General features: G+C 62.6%; 1 protein-coding gene across 1 annotated transcript; it reads right to left on the bottom strand.

Moving 5' to 3' along the window:
• Window positions 1-1,739: 1,739 nt before the first annotated feature.
• FAAH (fatty acid amide hydrolase) lies at window positions 1,740-18,041 on the bottom strand. Its single transcript, XM_056130867.1, has 15 exons — window positions 17,798-18,041; window positions 11,618-11,731; window positions 9,835-9,969; window positions 9,603-9,736; window positions 9,311-9,517; window positions 9,055-9,095; window positions 8,158-8,282; window positions 5,922-6,047; window positions 5,490-5,587; window positions 4,442-4,541; window positions 4,244-4,284; window positions 3,614-3,653; window positions 3,125-3,233; window positions 2,568-2,713; window positions 1,740-2,317 (listed from the first exon to the last, which is right to left on the bottom strand). Exons 1-15 carry the CDS (start codon window positions 17,987-17,989, stop codon window positions 2,189-2,191), a joined length of 1,737 nt encoding a protein of 578 aa, XP_055986842.1. The 5' UTR covers window positions 17,990-18,041; the 3' UTR covers window positions 1,740-2,188.
• Between the last annotated feature and the right edge of the window lie 666 nt (window positions 18,042-18,707).

Genomic DNA, 18,707 nt, shown 5'->3' with positions numbered 1-18,707 from the left:
GTGACCAGGACGCAGGGTTTTCCCTAACAGTTTTAGGGGACTCCAAATTGTACTTGGAAAGGTCCCCCAGTTGCCTCCTGATAGACAACAGGAGAAAGCCGGTCTGTGGCCAGGGCGAGGGGCAGAGAGTCAGGGGTTGAACCCTGGCATTGGCGGGGCAAGTGGTACTGGGTCACAGGTCTGGCCTTTTTAGGGGGGCAGAGGTTGGGGGTTTGCGGGAACTGCATGGCCCTGAGCACTGCCAGGAGTGAGCCCTGAGCACCAGAAAATGCCTGTGTGGCCAGAGCAGAGTAAACCAGAGGAAGAGACACCCCAAAGGCAGTGGAGCGTGGGGAGGGGTGAGGGCCCATCAGATGGGTCTGGAGACCCCAGAGGAAGCGGAGTTTCATTCGGGGAGGAGGAAAGCCGTTGAAAGGCCTTAGGAAGTGACTCGGCCGTCTTCGTAGTTTTTTGAAAGGGCTGCGAATAAGACCCAGGACTCCCCAACACAAGACAAGCGTCCGCCACTGGGCCATGGGCAGATTCACGCTTCTGAAGGCTGCTCTGCCTTCTGGAGAGTGGACCAGGGGCCAGGCTGGGTTAAGCGTCAACGCCTGAGCCCAGGGCTGGCGGGGGAGTGAACCAATGACCCTGGAAGGAATGAAGGAGAGGTGCCCAGTGCCCTCTGCCTCCTCAGCCCTCCCCCCACACACACACTCAGCAGCCTGAGAACACGGGCACCTCAGGGAACAGAGAAGGGGCAGGAAAGTAGTTCTGGTGAAGGCTGGGAGGGTGCTGACATCACAGCAGGGAAGCTCTGGGCTTGGCAGCTGACAGACGCACCCCCACCCTGACTAGGTGCCTGGCCTGGGTCCTCCCTCGAGCCTTTCTGCCCCGAGTGGCCCCACCCAGGCAAAGCAGAAGGGGCAGGTGCCACTGGGTGTGTCACCTGAAGGGGAAGCCCTGGAACGTCTGGGTGACCTGGCAGAAGCCGGGAGCCTCCTGGCCAGATCAGCCTGAGCTGTTTCTGCCAGCAAATTAGGGAATGAGGCCAGGGCTCAGGGAAGAGCCGGGGAGCTGGGGGACAAGGCAGGGGCCAGCTGCTCTCCCACGGGCCCAGAACCGGAGACGCCTCCCGTTCACGTTCAACTCCCAAACCTGGCTCAGCCTCCTGCCCTGGCAACTAGGACCCTGGAGCTTGCGGCGCCTCTCCTCCAGGAAGCCCTCCTCTCTGCGCCGGCATGATCTTTGGAAGCACCCTACTGCCCTGGAGATGGGATTTAAGCTCCTGAACTGGCCCCCCAAGTCACCTTGATTTGGTCCACCTCCAGCTCTGCTGCCTCTCTGGTGCCCAGTAGACACCTCCCTCTGCCCATCTCAACCTGGTCCTCGGGCAGATGGTTCCTTCTCACTGGAGATCCGTGTTTCTGAGCTCAAGTCTTGGGGAAGCTTCTAGACTCCTCGTAGGTCCTCCTCCTCTAGGAAGCCTTCCCAGACCAACCCACCAGACCTCTGTCCTGTGATGGCCTTCCCAGGTCTCCTAGCCCCGGCTCAGTGTTGGCTCCCCAGACTCACTGTGGGCCTGGGCTGACCCTGGGCTGACCACGGAGGACAAAGATGCAGTGAGAGGGCTGCTGCCACCAAGGAGAGTCAGGGTGTTCAGAGGCGGCCCCCACGGTGGTCACTGCACCAGGCACAGGAGTCAGCACCCCCAGCTCTGGGGCTGAGGCCAGCACCTTCTGGAGTAAGGAAGCATCTGAGCTGGGTGTCAACGATTTAATCGAAGAGGAGCTGCGGGCATCCTGGGCAGAGGGCGGGGCAAGAAAAAAGGCAACAGCCTGCAAAACGGGATCCAGTCTGAGTGAGGGGCAGTGTGGGGGGCAGGCCAAACTCCAGAGGCCAGAGTCCACCCTGCGGGGGAGGGGAACCAGGGGCATTTCCGCAGCAGGAGACCGACGTGGCTGGTGCCAGACTCTCGAAGGCCCGGTCCGGAATTCTGGAAGGCTCTGGGGTCCGGACAAGGCAGGCCAGAAAGGGCACAGATGAGGACGGGCTGTCCACATGCCACACCCACAGGCTGCCACGGGTCTCGACTCGGGGCCTGAGCGTTGTGCGGGGGTCAGGAGGGGACACGTGGAAGCACCAGGCCCAGGCTGAAAGATTCCTCGCAGTGGGTGGCCGTGCCTCGGGGAGGCGTGGACTCGGGTCCTCAGGACAGCTGCTTCTTGGGTGTCATCAGTCGCTCGACCTCCCGCATGAACCGCAGACACAGCTCTTCCTGCCAGGGCAGGGCCACGCACTGCACGGCGACAGGCAGCCCCACGCAATTCCTCATGGCCTGTAGGGGACGCAGGAATCAAGGCCCCGGCCCCGTGGGCCCCACCACCTGGTGAGCAGCTCCGTCCCGAAAGGCCCCACATTAGGAGTCAGGGCCCCGGCTCGAGGGAGGGTGCGGTGAGCCCCGACACACGCGGGAGTCCAGCCTTGGCCACTCTGCCCCCGCGTGGCCTCCAGCAGCTGCCTCCACAGCAGCCGGAGTTGGGGTGCAGGGGTGAGGGAGCCCAGGGGAGAAGAAAGCGGAGCCCCACCTTCTTCAGCACGTTGTCCCAGAGGTCCCCAAAGTAGCCCTGGTACTGCTCCATCTGGGCCTCGTCCTCGCTGGTCACCGTGGTGACCGGCACCACACCCGCCGGGAAATCCAGGCAGTTGTAGAGCAACGTGTAGCTGACAGCCCCTGAGGCACAGCAGGAGGCGCTGGGGGAGCAGGGGTGAGGGGGCAGGGGAGGGGAACGACGCCTCCCCGCCCCTCCGCTCTGGCCCTGGGTTCCTCGGCCCGTGGAAAGGTGTCCTGTCGCCTCCGATGCAAGAGGCTCGAGTCTCGGAGCCCAGGAGGCCAGGCCCGGGCGGGCAGCAGAATCAGATGGGGTCCGAGTCTCTCTCACCCGGGCTGCACACAGCAAACTCCAGGGCTGGGAGCTGGGTCCCCCGGGCTATGCAGCCCCTCCAGTCAGCCAAGGATGGTGGGGGAGCCTCCCCCGCCCCAGGACCCCTCACCTCTGTCCCCAGCAGTGTCCCGAGATTCAGGGCTAAACTCAGGGAAGAGAAGGGACGGGCCAGGGAGTGGGGGCAGGGCTGGGGGCCTCACCTGTGGCATGGCCGGGGGTATTCAGGTCCATGGCAGGGCCCAGCATGGGGGTGAGCAGCACGTCCAGTTCCAGCGCTTTCCACTGAGTGATGACAGAGTGGCGGTACATCTGCAGGGGTTGGGGGGGGGGGGCAGATGGCCACCTGGGCCTCACTGCTTGTCCTCCCACACCAGCCCTGGGCTGAAGTGGCACCTGCCTGGCCCTGAGCCTCAAGCGGGGGCCGGTCCTTGGGGCACCTGCTTCCAAGGTATCATACGCTGCCCCTCCCACAAGAACCCCCAAACACCCGGGAGCAGCCAGACAGCCACAGAGGATGAACAAGCCCTCAGGAGGGGCATCGGGGCAGGTGAGGACAACAGAACCCGAGGTGGTCAGTCCGGGGAGGAGGGGGCACCAGTGGGACCAGCGCTCAAAAGACATCCAGCTGGTGGGTGCCTTTCCCAACCCCCCACCAGCTGCCACACTCTAGCCCGGAGGTTCCAACTCACCTCGATCTCACGATGCAGTTCCCAGAGCTTCACCGCTGACCTGGGCAGGAGGAGGGAGGTCCCTGGTCAGGGGGCCCACAGCCAAGGGCACTAGGCAGGCTGGACCCTTCTCCGAAGCCCTCGCCCAGGCCATCTCAACGCACGGCTCTGCAGACGAGCAGCGGGGCTGGGTCCCTCGTCCACAAGCCACGGGGGCTCAGACCAGTCAGCTGGGGCCTCCATAGCAGAAACAGGACCGGCCTGGGCCTGACCCCTGCTCCCTGCCCACAGGAGCGCCAGAGCCGGCCAAGGCCCGAAGCTCGGAGCGAGGGCACAGACCATCACCGGAGCCTTCGGTCCTGGTTCTCCTGCTGTGCGGGAGGTGCCCTCTCTGTCTACAGAGGCCCAGGGGTCGCAGGCGTCCCCTCCCATGCCCCCTGACACGCCTCCTAGCCCTTCTCATCCGCGCCCCAGCAGGGCCAATCGGCTCCTCTGAACGCCCGCATCCCACGCAGGCCTGGCCCATCTACTGGCCCCGCCACCCACCGAGGCTGCCACCCTGCCTGGGCCACTCCGTGGGGGCCGCTTCCCTCCTCGGTTCCTGTCAGGAGCAGGGGGGTTGGTTTCGGGGGGCGGGGGGGAGGTTCTCACCGAGATCGCATGCTGCCGAGGAACCTGGCCAGCCTTGGGAGCTGCAGAAAGACGGGGGCTCAGCACAGGCCCCGGGTTCCGTCCCGTGTCCAAGCCCCCGCCCCCACGCCCGGGGGTAGCTCGGCACCCCTGCAGCAAGCGGGAGGGAAAGAAGCCCAGAGGCCCCTCCCCACCCTCCGCGCCTGCCTGTGTCCTCACCACGGGCTTCAGCAGGAAAGTGAACAGTCCTTTCACCCAGTTGGGCAGCTTCAGGATTAAGATCAGGTGCCCCAAGCAGGGGTCCACAAAGTCACCTTTGCTGAGAGACAAACGGCCTGTTCCAGAGCCACCCGCCACCCCCCCGCCGCACCCCTACTGTGGCCCCCTCTGTCCCCTCCCACCTCCCCGTTCCCTGGGACCTCTAGACTCCCACCCTCTTCACCTGCTCCTTTCCAAACACGTGGCTTGTGTCTGCTGAGCCTGCAGGAGACCCGGGGTCCACCCCGCACCCCTGCAGCTCCTCGAGGCAGAACTCGTGTGTCCGTCCCTGGCAAGCTCAGCCTGGACAGGGCAGGCCTGAGAGCACAACCCCCTGCCCAGGGCTTGGCTGAGGTCTCCCCCACAGACAGCGGGTCCGGAGGCCTGGGGCTATTGGGAGCAGAAGGCCCTGGCGCTCTGGGTGGTCCCAGATCTCGGGCAACAGATGCCCGCGCCCCGAATCCAGAGCGAGTCACTGGGGGCCTCTGGCCAGTCCAGACGCACAGCCGGGAAGCACCTTCACAGGCCTGGGTCCGCCTGACGGCTCTGAAGAACCAAAACCGTTCCCGCGGAAGCGGCTTCTCTAAACGGTCCCTTCACATGGCTCTGAGCCCAGTCCCCCGCTTCAGGGAGAACATGGGTCTCCTGCCCCCAGGGAAAGAGCAGGCTGACATCAGAGGGCGCAGGGCAACCCCGGGCCTCTCCCTCCCCCCACGCTGCCCTGGTCTTAGCCCCTCCAACAGGCAACTTGGCCCACACCAGCCTCCCAGCAAGCTCAGCTCAGGGCTGAACCATGCATGGGTGCTGATGCCTCCCTGCTGCAGCAAAGGCAGCACCTTCCAGAGGCTTCCCAGCCTGTCACCTCCAGGCTCCCCTTGTGCAACTCAGGCCTTCTCCCCGTTCAGCTCAAGCCCGTCTCCAGACCCGCTACCCCAGGGCCCCGGTCCCCGCTGCTCTCCCTGGCTCTGTCCCTCCGGATACCAGTCACCCCACAGTCACCGCCACTCACAAGTTCTGCAGGAAGCTGTGGCCACCATCACTGAAGAGCCCGCCGGTCGACAGGACCTCCAGCGCGTAGGGGATGTCATTGGGCCGGAAGGGGACCAGCTGCAGGGGTCGCCGGGGGGGGGGGCAGGTCAGGAGGGCTGAGGGTGGGCCCGGGCCGGCCTTGCCCCCACGGCTGCCCTGAGTGGAGCCCCCCGGGGCAGGGGGCTTCTCAGCCACGGATCCAGGGGGGGTCCTGAGGCCAGGGAAGCCCAGCACCGTGCTCGCGCCTCTCACGTGCATCTCACACGCACAACCACAGGCACCGGCTCAGCATCTCTGGAACCTGCCCACATGTTCCCACCCCAGCAAACGCTCCCGCCTCCCCTGTCAGGTACCAGAGATGGCAAGCAGGGGGACAGTCCCTCCCCAGTGCAGCCGGGGTGCGGGACCGTACCGTGTGGCCAGCAGCCTCCAGACTCTGCTTGGTCTCCAGCAGGGCCCGCCTCATGGCCGGGGTGGGCCTGGTGTAGTTGTCCGTCTCATAGTAACCCACGCGCAGGGCCCGGGAGCTCCGGTAGACCTGCCGGTGCAACCCAGAAGGCTGGGTCAGGTCTGAGACCCAGGCAGGGCCCGGCGGGAGGAAGCCCCTTCTGCATCTGACCTTCCCACGGAACCTTAGCAGTGACCCTGCAGGTGGGCAACGTGAGGACACCAGGCAGGGGTTTCAGGTGCAGGCAGGGAGCGGGCCCCAGTGGGGGGCTAGACGGCCCACACTCCCACACACACAGTGACCACGAACCCCGTCTCCTGTCAGAGGACCACACTCTCCTCTGACCCTTTCAAGAACGTGAGTTCTGGGTCAGAGAGGGGACTCCAGGGTTGGAGCACATCCTCGGGATGCAGAAGGCCCAGGGTTCAATCCCAGACACCGCAGGTCCCCCCAAGCACAGTGGAAATAGTCTGAGCAAAGGACCATCAACAGGTATGGCCTGAAGTACAAAAATTCAAAAAAAAAGGAAAAAAAGAAAAGAGCGTGAATCTCCCCAAGGTTCCCCGCCCAGGAGCAGAGACCTCTCAGCCCCCTCTTCGGAGGGGCGCTCACCAACCCGAGTTCAGTCAGAATCCCCTCCTCTTCTGAGGGGTGGCCCGTGCCCCCTTCCAGAAATCTGCCCACCAGGAGCGACCAAGGGCCTCGTTCCTGTCCACGGACAGAGGCGACACAGCTGGGCGGGGGCAAGGACTGGTGCAGGAGCCAACGGAGCCACGTCCCAGGGTGTCCTACTCCACAGACGTGCCCATCACCCGTTTCCTGTGGCGCTCAGCCCCCCCACCCCCATGCTCCTGAGTGCTCGGCACATGACAGGCCAAAAGGACGCGTGGCAAGGCGCCTGCCTTGCGTGCGGCCAATAGCACTGCCAGGTGTGGCCCAAAATACTTCCCCACCACAATTTGTTTAGATAATGAAAAGTAAAAATAACTCATTCCCCAGGAATGGCTGAGATTAGTACCAGGAATTTTGCTCCATGACTTGGAGGCCAGCCACACGTGCTAGGGGAAAAGGAAGCTCAGATAGAGAAGAGAGCACCAAATAAAGGGTGTTGTGAGGACCCTCCCAGGGTGGGAGAAGCGTGCTGAAAGTAGACTGTAGACCAAACATGATTGCCACTCAGTGCCTCTCTTGCAAAACACAGGACCCAAAAGAAGAGAGAGAGAACAAGGGGGAATGCCCTGCCACAGCGTCAGGGTGGGATGGGGGGGGGATGGGGGGTAGGAGGGATGCTGGGACCCGTGGTGGGGGAGGATGGGCACTGGTGGAGGGATGGTACTTGATCATTGTATAACTGAAACCCAAGCACAAAAATTTGTAAGTCTATAACTGTACCTCATGGTGTTTCACTAATAAAAAAAAATAACTCATTCCTTTGGCGGGGCTAGGGGAGTGGACCACACTCTGCTGTGCTCAGGGATCACTCCTCGTGGGCCTGAGGTTAGCTGTGTACGAGCAAACGCTCTACTCCTTGGACCCTCAACTGTTCATTCTTGAAAGAACAATGCTTCAACAGAAACACTAAGTGAATGAATTAGTGAATCTTGGACCCCAAGATTCCTCAACACTCCTCACCTCAAAAACTTCCCCAGTCCCAAACTATTACATCATCTTCTTAAAATCATTTTTTGTTTGTTTGTTCTGGTGGTGCTCAGGTGTACTCCTGAGCACTCAGGAATCATTCCCGGTGGGCTCAGGGGAACATAGGGGATGCCAGGGATCACACAGAGGTTGGTCATGCTCATGGCAAATGCCCTACTCTCTGTACTATCACTCTGGCCCCCTCCTGTTAAATTTCTATTTCGCTTTTATTTGAAGGGGGTCCATACCCAGCAGTGCTCAGGGACCATCCCTGGCTTGGTGCTCGGGGACCCTGCAGTGCTGGGGACGGAGCCCGGGTCTCCTCTGTGCAAAGCCTTGAGTCCTGTCTCCGCCCCCCACCCCGAACCCCTCTTACCAGCGACTGGCAGAAGCAGAAAGTGGCAGAGTCTAAGAGTTGCGAAACGCGGGCGAGGGCTCCACCTGGCGGCTGCGTCGGGGGCAGCTGCTGACCCTGGCCTCAGATCCAGGTGGGCCGCTCTGTGGGCTCGGGGGTGCCAGAGGCAACTGAACGTGCCCCAGAGTCATCGCGACCCTCACTCACCTCCTCCCTGAAGGGCAAGGGGGGCACGGAAGGGTCCAAGCGAAACATGTCCTCACACAGCAGTGCTCGCAGGCAGAGCGCCAGACTCTCCACGTCCCGGGCCATGGGGCCGACGGAGAGCTGAACTGTGGGGCCGGGAAAGAGTAGACAGATCACGGGAGCCCGAGCAAAAGCCAAGGCCTGCGACGCAGAAAAGCCACTTGCACCCCGATGTTCACTGCATCACTATTCGCAGAGGCCAAAATCTGCAAACTGCCCAAGTGCCCAAGAACAGAGGATTGAGTGAAGAAAAATGGTCCCTAGACACAATGGGACACTGAATCATGCAATGTGCTGCTACGTGGATGGACTTCGAGGGCATCACGCTAAGTGAAGCTAGGCAGAGGGGGGCGGACAGACACCGAAGCATAAAGACACACAGTAGGGGAACAACTAATGACCGGAGGCAACAGGAACGGAGAGTGGGAGAACTGGTTCCAGGAGGAAGCTCACCGCTGGAGGAGCAGGTGATATGGCACTGGCAGAGGGACGTGGTCACTCTGGAGCAGGACGGGGTGCGGGAGGGAGGTACGAGGTGCCTGTCCCAGAGACAGGCAGGGGGTGGAGGGGCAGGAAGGAATCTGGGGACACTGGTGGGAAGATTAGAGTTGGAACGCTATCTACCTGAAACCCAAGCACGAATAACTCTTAATTTATGGTGATTCTATTTAAAGAGAGAGAGAGAGAGAGAGAGAGAGAGAGAGAGAGAGAGAGAGAGAGAGAGAGGTGTGCCACTGTCCAGGATGTGAGCAGAGACGGGGGAGAGGACTCAGACCCAAGAGGCCAGGGGGAAGAGGACAGGAAAGACCAGCAGACCCTCCCAGGCCCCTGCAGGGTTGGGGGAACCCCAGGCCTCACCTGCCAGCTGTCCATAGACACACCCCTTCAGGCCGCTCTTGCTGGATGAGAGACACAAGGCGTCAGAGAGGGGGCACAAGCCCCCTGCCCAGCCCCCCGCCACGCTAGAAACCAGGAATCGAGGCCCGCGGGGCTCCCTCCCCGCAAATCCCCAGGAGGAGCCCCAGAGCCGGGCCCACGGAGGCAGAAGCAAGGCCGAGGCCACGCGGCGAGCGGTCAGTCCCCAGGTGGCCCCCGCCCACCCCCAAGCGCTAACCTGAGGCGGTTCCCGGTGGGCTTGAGGCCGCAGATGCCGCAGAAGGCCGAGGGAAAGCGGATGCTGCCTCCGATGTCGGTGCCGAGGCCCAGCGGGGAGCCTCCTGCAGCAAGGAGGGCGCCCTCGCCCCCCGAGGAGCCCCCGGGGGTCTTGGATGACTTCCACGGGTTCAGGGTCCGCCCGAAGAGGGGGTTACTGCAGTCATAGCTGCAGGAGACAGGAATGGTCAGCCCGCGTCCCCCGGGCCCCTCCCGACCCGTCCCTCCCCCTCTGCCCACGCCCTCTGCCCAACCTGAACATGGACTGGGGGACGTTGGTGTGCACGAACGGGACGGCCCCCTGCAGCTTCAGCACCTGCACCACCACGCTGTCGCTCTCCGCCGGCACCCCCTGGTTCAGGCTCAAGCCCAGCGTCGAGTCCTGGCCCTAGCGGGAGGGACGAGCACCCAGAGCGCAGAGGCCGTGAGCCGGGGCCGCCCCCCCCACCCCGCCCTGGGCTGGCGGGCAGCGGGCCGGGCCGTCACCTTATAGCTGAAGCACTCCTTGAGGCTCACGGGGACGCCGTAGAGCAGGCCGCGGCGGGGGGCCTGGGTCATCTGAGTCTCGCACTCGCTCAGGTACGTGGTCACACAGTTGATCCCTCTGTTCACTTCCCAGGCCTGCGGGAGGGAGACAGGGACCGGCCGGGTGAGGCTGGCCTTGGTCAAAGCGTTGGTGAAAACAGTCGTGACCTGAACCTGGTCTCTTCGGAATGAACCGGGGGAAGAGTCACCGGTCGCGGGGCCCAGAGCCAGGAGCACAGAGGCGACGTACGGATGCAGCCGGTGCTGGGCGCTGGGGGCAGGGGGGCATCTGGTCCAGCCTCATGGCCGGCTCCGGCCTCCCACCTCTGCCTGGAGAGGGCGCCAGGGACGGGCCACTGATGCTCCTAGGAGGGGGGAACCCTGGGCCCCAGATCGCCCCCTCAGCATGCACTGGGGGACTCCAGCCCGCCCTCCCCAGGCACCCGTGACCCACGGGAAGATGCCAGCAGGGGCCGCACTGCCTCCCCAGAGCCCCCTTCACGCCACTTCTCGTGCACCCATGCAGGGGGCTCAGCAAACACCCAGGGAGCAGGCGCCAGCCCACTGGCCACATTCAGGCGCCCAACGGAGGGGCCCCTGCAAAGGCCGCCCTGGCACTGGATGACCGTGCGGGCCCGGACCACAAGCTTTCAGGGAATCACCGGCACGGCCCGCGCCCGAGGGACAATTTGCCTCGCTCTCACTTCATTTCAGACGCCCTAGCTAGGGGCTGGAGAGATAGCACAGCGGGGAGGGCGTTTGCCTTGCACGTGGCCAACCGGGGTTCGATTCCCAGCATCCCACATGATCCCCTGAGCACCGCCAGGAGATAATTCCTGAGTGCAGAGCCAGGAGGAACCGCTGTGCATCGCCGGGTGTGACCCCAAAAAGCAAAAAATAAAAGAAACCAGACGCTCTAGCTGAACACTGACTGGATGGGAGGCAGGGTCAGGGCCAAGGTGCGAAGGCAGGTAAGACATGCGCTCGGCCAGAGACGCCCGTGTGTGACGCGGACAGAGAAACACAAGCCCCATAATGTGAGGAAAGACCTGAGGGAACACCAGGGCCCGGAGAGACAGCACAGCAGGGAGGACGCTTGTCTGGCACGCGGCAGACCCAGATTCAAGCCCCTGCATCCCATATGATGCCCTGAGCACTGACAGGAGTCATTTCTCAGCACAGAGCCAGGAGTAAGCCCTGAGTGTCACTGGATGTGGTCCCAAAGCTAAAAAAAAAAACAGGGTGGGGGGAATACTAAAGAGGAAACTCTTGTATGTGCTGGGAGGTATGTGAGTCAGGGGAGGCTTCCTGGAAGAGGTGACGCCTCCCTGAGTTCCTGAAAACTAGGACAGAAGTCAAAGCAGTGGGCAGGAGAAAAGCCTTTTACCTTCCAGGCAAAGGAATCCCACAAGCCACAACAGGCACAACAAGGCCCCAAGTTCCTATGAGTTTGTGGCAAGGAGGGAAAGGTCAAAACTGGGGCATCCCCCACCTCAGAGGGCACAGGAGACGGGTGGGGAGAACAGACAGTGGTCAGAGGGGACCCCAGGGGGAACAGGCCCCAAAGGGGTAGAAGGAAGAAGGAAAAACGGGAACCTCTGTGTCCCTGTCTCCCTGTCTCTGTACACACACACACACACACACACACACACACACACACACTTGGTCCCCCAGCCCACAGCAGCAGGAATTCCAGGCCAGCTTTTCCCCACAGCCAGTGCAGCAGGGACCGAAGGACACTTACCTTGCCCACATAGGTGAAGAGGGCCACCTCAGGGGACAGCTCCCCGCTGTGCAATTTCTCTACCAGCTGAGGCAGGGGGAGCGCCAACAGGGCCTCTGAGTCCAAGTCCGGGTTCTGGGGAAACGCCCTGAGTCAGTGCCCTGTTCCCCACAAAACCCTGGCACCCATCCTCCACAGACAAGCCCTCTTCCACCGCTCTGCCAGCAGAGCCTGATCCGTCTCTTCTAGAAGTCTGGGCGGGGGAGGGGGCGCGGGATGACAGGTCACGGCCACCAGGTTGATCGGGTTGATCATTAAACCTTACCGACCACTGCCGCCAGCCAGCGGCCGCCCTCTGTTCCAGGCCCAGAAGCGCTGGGCTCCCGTCTTGCTACCATTCCTGCACCCAAGACCGCCCAAGCCTTGAAGTGTGAGGAAGCCCCCCTCCTCCCGGCCCCCCAGGAGCTGTGATTGAAAGGGGCTTGGGAGCGGCAGGCCCCCTGCTGATTCTCTGGGCATGTCTTCCCTCTCTGATGCAGAAAAACATTCCTTCTTCCTTCTGGAGCCTCCACGCCAGGCTTTCGGACACTCCAGCCTCCGCCCCTGGACACAGCCCTGCCCTCATCATCAGCTGGGCCCTGTGATTTTAAGGAATTTGTATCTTGGTCTCTGACATCTCTGGCCTTTGCCTACAGTGACCATCTCAAAACTCTCCCCCTGGGGCTGGAGAGATAGCACAGCGGGGAGGGCGTTTGCCTTGCACGCAGCCAACATGGCCAACCCGGGTTCGATTCCCAGCACCCCATATGGTCCCCCGAGCACCGCCAGGAGTGATTCCTGAGTGCAGAGCCAGGAGTAACCCCTGAGCATCGCCGGGTGTGACCCAAAAAGGAAAAAAAAAAACCTCTCCCCCAGAGCCCCGCAATTTCCTTATTGCTGAGTGATAAAGGTCACCAGCATTTAGGGAGAGGCCCCATGAGAGCACCAAAAAGAGGGACTTCAAAGGGCCGGAGCGATTGTACAGTGGGTAAGGTGTTTGCCTTGCCCAGGGCTGACCCGGGTTCGATTCCCGGCATCCCATATGGTCCCCCGAGCACCGCCAGGAGTAATTCCTGAGTGCAGAGCCAGGAGTAACCCCTGAGCATCGCTGGATTGTGATGAAAAGAAAAAAAAGAAAAAAGAAAAAAAGAGGGACTTCAAGCCAGGGTGAGAGTGCAGCGCAGAGTACAGCGCTTATCTGGCACACAATTGACCAGGGTATGATCCCCGGCACCATATATGGCCCCTTAAGGACCGCCAGGAGTGATTTCTGAGCACCAAGCCAAGAGTTAGGTCCTGAGCACTGCGGGTATGACCAAAACTAAAATATACCTTTGAAAAAAGGGGGGGTGCTTCTGGGTTAGGGAGCCCTGCATGACCCCACACTGCCTTGCCAAGGAAGACGGGCGCTCCTTCGTCCCAAGCCCTGACCCTCCCCATCTCTTCACCTGGTTGAGTCCCTCCGTGATCTAATGAGGAAACACATTTCCTGGGTCCTCGGACCCTCGGCAGCTGCGGAGGCACCGCCTGGGGTCTGCGGCCGGCTCTCCGGGCTTGGGCCAGGAGCCCTCCGTCTGCGGAGTGCCAGGACAGAGGACCTGAGAACTGCCCGGCAGTGACCCTCCAGGAACCCAGTGACCCTCCAGGAACCCAGTGACCCTCCAGGAACCCACGATGCCCTCCGTCCCCGGGGAAGGTCCCACCTGGTGTGGAAGTGGAAGACAGAAAGCAGCTGGACGCACCCTCTCCCTCCCTCTCCCCGAGTCACCAAATCCCCTCGGCGGCTGGGAAATGGCTACCACAGCCCTGGTTGCTAAGCCTGGCCGGCTTGTCCAGGCCTCCCTGCTCCCACCCACCTTTCCTACCAGGCCCCCGAGTCTGGGGATTTGCCTCAAAATCTTGCCAAACCACCAACTCGAGAGCCAGTGCCCAGAGGTGCCAGGTCCCATGAGGCCCCTCCACGGTCCATAACGGCCTCAAAATGCCACCCTGACACCTGGGAACTCCCTGTTCCTGTCTGCAGTTATCAACCCAATGCCAAGCTTAATTAGGTTGGTGCGATTGTTTGTTTGTCTTGTCTTTGAGTGAGGCTCAGGGTGATTCCTGGCAATGCCTGAGGTATCCTAGGAATTGTCAGGGATCCGATCCAGGCCAGCCATGTACAAGGCAAACACCCTTGTACCATCTCGCCAGCCCTGGTTGGTGTTTTATTGGGTTTTTTTTGTTTCTTTGTTTTTAAAGAGAAAGGGGCTAGAGAAATAGTCCAGAGGGTAAGGCGCTTGCCTGGCACACAGCCAACCTGGGTTCGATTCCTGGCATCCCATACGGTCCTCTGAGTCCTGCCAGGAATGATCCCTGAGCACAAAGCCAGGAGTAAGCTCTGAGCACCTCCTGATGTGGCCCAAAAACACACAGTAATTATTGATTACATATATATATTTTTTGCTTTTGGGGTCACACCTGGTGTTGCACAGGGGTTACTCCTGGCTCTGCACTCAGGAATCACTCCTGGCGGTGCTCGGGGGACCCTATGGGATGCTGGGAATCGAACCCGGGTCGGCCGCGTGCAAGGCAAACGCCCTCCCCGCTGTGCTATGCTTCCAGCCCCTGCTGATTATATTTTAAGAGACATACATGACCCGGAGCAATAGTATAGTGGGTAGGACACTATTCTTGCACGTGGCCAACCCAGGTTTGACCATCCCATATGATCTCCTAAGCCCTGCCAGGAGTAATCCCTAAGCAGAGTCAGGAGTGAGCACTGTCGTCAGGAGTGAGCACTGTCAGGTATGGCTCAAAACAAAACAAAACAAAAGCACATACAGAATTACCCAAGCCCTGCTGAGGTGGCCTTGGTGGTCCCAAGCTCCAAACGGCCAATCTTATGGCCCCCAGCCTCCTCATCAGTGTTTGGAGGCCTGGAAGTGACTCCTGACATTGTGGGCTTCCCTGTCGGGGCCACCCTGGAAGAGGCGGGGCGAGCAGGAGACACCCGGTGCTTCTCAGGAAACAAACTTCAGTTCTTGCTAATGAGTGGAGAAGATGAGTCTCAATCATCTCACTTCTCCCCAGATGTGTCTCTTTAAAGAACAGGGACGCAGTTTGGCGGTTAAGCACACCCCGCCCAGGTGTAAAGCCCTAGGTACAATCTTCAGCACTGCAAACCATTTTTTTAAATGCATAAACATCACACACTGGTCATTCTACAGGTCCCACATTCACACAGAACCTTTGTTCCTATGAAATTAGTCTTTTTTTTTCTCCTAAAAATCATTTTGTGTCAATTTTTATTATTTTCCCACTGAAAGGACTTAAAAAAGAATAGAGGAAAAACTTTCTTCCCCGCCACTATTAGGTCTGGACTGAAAAAGCAGCAGCAGAAAAGATCCTGAACTGGTCTCCAAAGCCCCCCTCCCACACCATTCTTGCATTCCAGAGTCAAGCAGAAAGGTACTTAAAGGGGGCAGAAGGGAGCTGACCCCCAGGGAGAGGCTTCATTGCTGGAACCTGTTTCTCCCTGTGACAGGTCAAGGTCTCCGTGTTAACTCCGAACCCATCCCTTTGCTAACTGCTCAGAACCAGGCGGCTCCAGATAGACCAGTATTTCTTCACTCCTTAAGGAAACCAAAGGTGATTCTCCGTGGCACCCCTCCAAGAGAGCCAGCTCTGAGGTTCAGTGGCCAGGTTCTCTTGTCCCAGGGAGAAATGGAAATAGTACTTGCGGGCAAAACCTTTTGCAGTGAAAGAGTCCTGACTTATTTCTTTGGCACCAGGGGCCAAACCCCAGGCCTCAACCGCTGAGCCTCTGTCACTGCCTAGCAGAGGAAGATTTTGTTTGGGTTTGGGATCCCATCCATCTACTCTTGGCTCAGTGCTCAGGGCTCACCAGTAGCTGTGTTTGGGAGTACCACGCAGTGCCAGGGATTGACCCTGGGTCTCCCGTATGCACAGTATACACTCAGTCCACTGAGCTCTTTCCTCAATCCTGCTGTGCAAGAAGAGTCTTACAAGCGAGATGCGGCTGATGCTTGGAACGGAAGGGAGGAAAGACTCATCCTTCTGCCTGTCCAGGAGGTACTTTGCAAGAAGGAGAGCAACCGTGGGCAGGATCCATGGGCGGATTCCTGCGGCTCTTAGAGCTGGCCGTACTCAGCACGCTGAGGCCACCAGGAGTGATCCCTGAGCACAAGGGCCAGGAGGAAGCCCTGAGCACAGCCGGGTGTGGCCCCAAACCCCAAAAACAAAATAAACAAGGACTTAGGGGCTCACACTGACACGGCAATGACGGCATGGGTTGTGCGGGGCCGCTCTGAAGCGGAGCCGGAGAACTCGATGATGAGGAAACGAGGCTGGAGTTGGGGGGCTGGGGAAGGGCGCAGGCAATTCAGACTGGACGCCCAGGCCCCTCAAAGTGGGAGGAAGGGACTCCAGAACCGGCTGATGGTGGACCTGTCAGCCGTCTCGACAAGCGAAGGCGGAAACCGGACACATCTGGGTCTCAATAAATAATGGTGGCATCAACTTGTCACACGCTTACATGTGTCCGAACCCAGCCGCTCCTCTGACATGAAGCTAAGCACCGGGGTACGGGCTCAACTCTGCCCCAAGCTCAAGGCTGACCTGTGCGGGACACTCACCCAAGGGGATTCTCCCTGGCTGCCCCAGGAAAGCCCCCTCGACTCCTCTCCCCGGCACCTGGGAAGCCTGTCCAGCTGTCAGACCCGAGTCCTGTCAAATACCTGCCCCGACTCACATTCCCAGTGAGCTGAGGGGGACGGGGAGACTGGACAGCAAACCGGACGTTTCCCTTGAATTGCTGGACCTCCAGGTTCCATCCCCAGGACCCCTGCCAGGAGTGATCCCTACGCACAGAGCACAGAGTCAGGAGTGAGCACTTGAGCACAGGGCGCAGGCCCCCAAACAGCCCCAAACTAAACACAAACAAACAAAATAAGACGAAGAAGAAAAGAAGGGGACAGAAGAACTAGCAGAGATCAGCATTTTGACCAGCGAGGTCAATCCCCTCCTCCGGGCGCTGCCCCAGCCCCCACGCAGACCCCCAGCAATCCAGAGGGCGAGGGAGAAAGGCCCGCAGGCAGACCACCGCGACGGGCTGGAATCAAACCTGCCCCAGAGCGGGTCGGTCGGAGCTTCGGACCGAGCACGTGGGCAGGGTTTGCCGCGGGGGCTTCCACCCCTGCGGGCTCGGGGGACGCCCCGTGCGCCGGCCACCGGGCGAGTCCCTTTGCGCCGCCCACGCCCGCCCCGCGCAGGGTCCCCCGGCCCAGATCTGGGCGCCCGGGCTGCAGGTCGCTCCGACCCCCGGGCCACCGATCCCTGACTCCGCGGCCCCGAGCCCGAGCATCCCGCCTCCTCCCGGGCACGCAGGTCGCAGGTCGGGGTGCCAACTGACAGCCGGTGGCCTCGAGGCTCCGGGCACCTGGCGGAGCTGCTCTCCGGCCCCCCCGGGCCTGCCCCGTCCCTCCCCGGGCGCCGCCTGGACCAGAGAGCGGACGAGCCCCTCGGCGGGCGGGGGACGGTGAAAGCCACCGACCCGCGCGGCCCCCAAAGCCCCGCGCGCCCCCCACCTGCGCCCCCGCCCCCCCCCGCCCTCCACCTGCGCCCCCCACCTGCGCCCCCCGACCCACCGCGCGCCCTCCACCTGCGCCCCCGACCCCCCGCCCTCCACCCTCGCCCCCCACCTGCGCCCCCCGACCCACCGCGCGCCTCCACCTGCGCCCCCGACCCCCCGCCCTCCACCTGCGCCCCCCAACGCCCCGCGCGCCCTCCACCTGCGCCCCCCACCTGCGCCCCCCGACCCACCGCGCACCCTCCACCTGCGCCCCCGACCCCCCGCCCTCCACCCTCGCCCCCCACCTGCGCCCCCCGACCCACCGCGCGCCTCCACCTGCGCCCCCCACCTGCGCCCTCAACGCCCCGCCCTCCGCCCGCGCGGCCCCCCAGCGCCCCGCGCGCCTCCACCTGCGCCCCCCACCTGCGCCCCCCGACCCCCCGCGCGCCCTCCACCTGCGCCCCCGACCCCCCGCCCTCCACCTGCGCCCCCCACCTGCGCCCCCAACGCCCCGCCCTCCGCCCGCCTCCACCTGCGCCCCCCACCTGCGCCCCCCGCCCTCCGCCCGCCTCCACCTGCGCCCCCGTCACCTGGAGCCGGAAGCGCCGCGCCGCCCGGTCCATCGTGTCCAGGGCCGCCCGCTGCTTCCGCCGCGCCCGGGCCACCGCGCCCCGCGCCGTCCGGCGGCCGGACCAGCGCAGCGCCACGGCGGCCGCCACCACGCAGCAGGCCAGGGCGGCCCCCGCGCCGGTCAGCTCGGCCCACGGCCCGTCCAGCACCATGGCCCGCCGCGGCCCAGCCCGAGACGCGGCCGCACGCGCGGGCCCCGCCGCCAACCCGGCCCGGATCGGTCGGTCGCGGCCGCGGCGCCCCGCAAGCGCGGGGCGGGCGCGGGGCGGGCGCGGGGCGGGCGCGGGGCGGGCACCGGGGAGGGGCCGCGGTTGCCGGGCAGCGGGCGTGGGTCGCCGGCCCCAACGGCCGGGGAGCTCGCGAGGGGCCGCCGCGGTCACTCCGCGTCCTCCGAGCTGCACCCGCCGGGGCGCGAGGACGCCCCGAGGCCACCCCCGGTGCCAGGACCCGGCCGCGTTGCGCGTCCCGAGCGCGCCGGGAAGAAGCTGGAGCCGCGACGGGAGGGACCGACCCCACGGAGCCCCACCGGTTAGCATCGGAGTTCCTGGGCATCCCCAGGGCGCCGACCCCCCACCCCTCTCACACCCACACCCCCACCCCACCCCCGCAACTGACCCTGGAAGTTTCTGCTGCCCCCAATCTTTCCTTTACCTAAAAGGAGGATCCCTGTCTCTGCACTTGGACTTGCCCTGGTGCACAAACCACAGTCACTGGCCTTTACTCAGCCGTGGCCCGCAAACTGATCCTCTTGGGGGTCACGTTTTCGCAGTCCTGGTGTGGGTGGGACCCAGGAAGCAGAAAGAATGAAGAGGACCAGAGGAAGATCTGGAGTCCCCTCTGGGACAGCCGCGTGGATTACACACACACACG

The sequence above is a fragment of the Sorex fumeus genome, unplaced genomic scaffold (assembly GCF_029834395.1).
Source record: "Sorex fumeus unplaced genomic scaffold, SorFum_2.1 ptg000082l, whole genome shotgun sequence".
Lineage (NCBI taxonomy): Eukaryota > Metazoa > Chordata > Mammalia > Eulipotyphla > Soricidae > Sorex > Sorex fumeus.
This window is presented reverse-complemented; position numbering and strand designations above follow the sequence as displayed.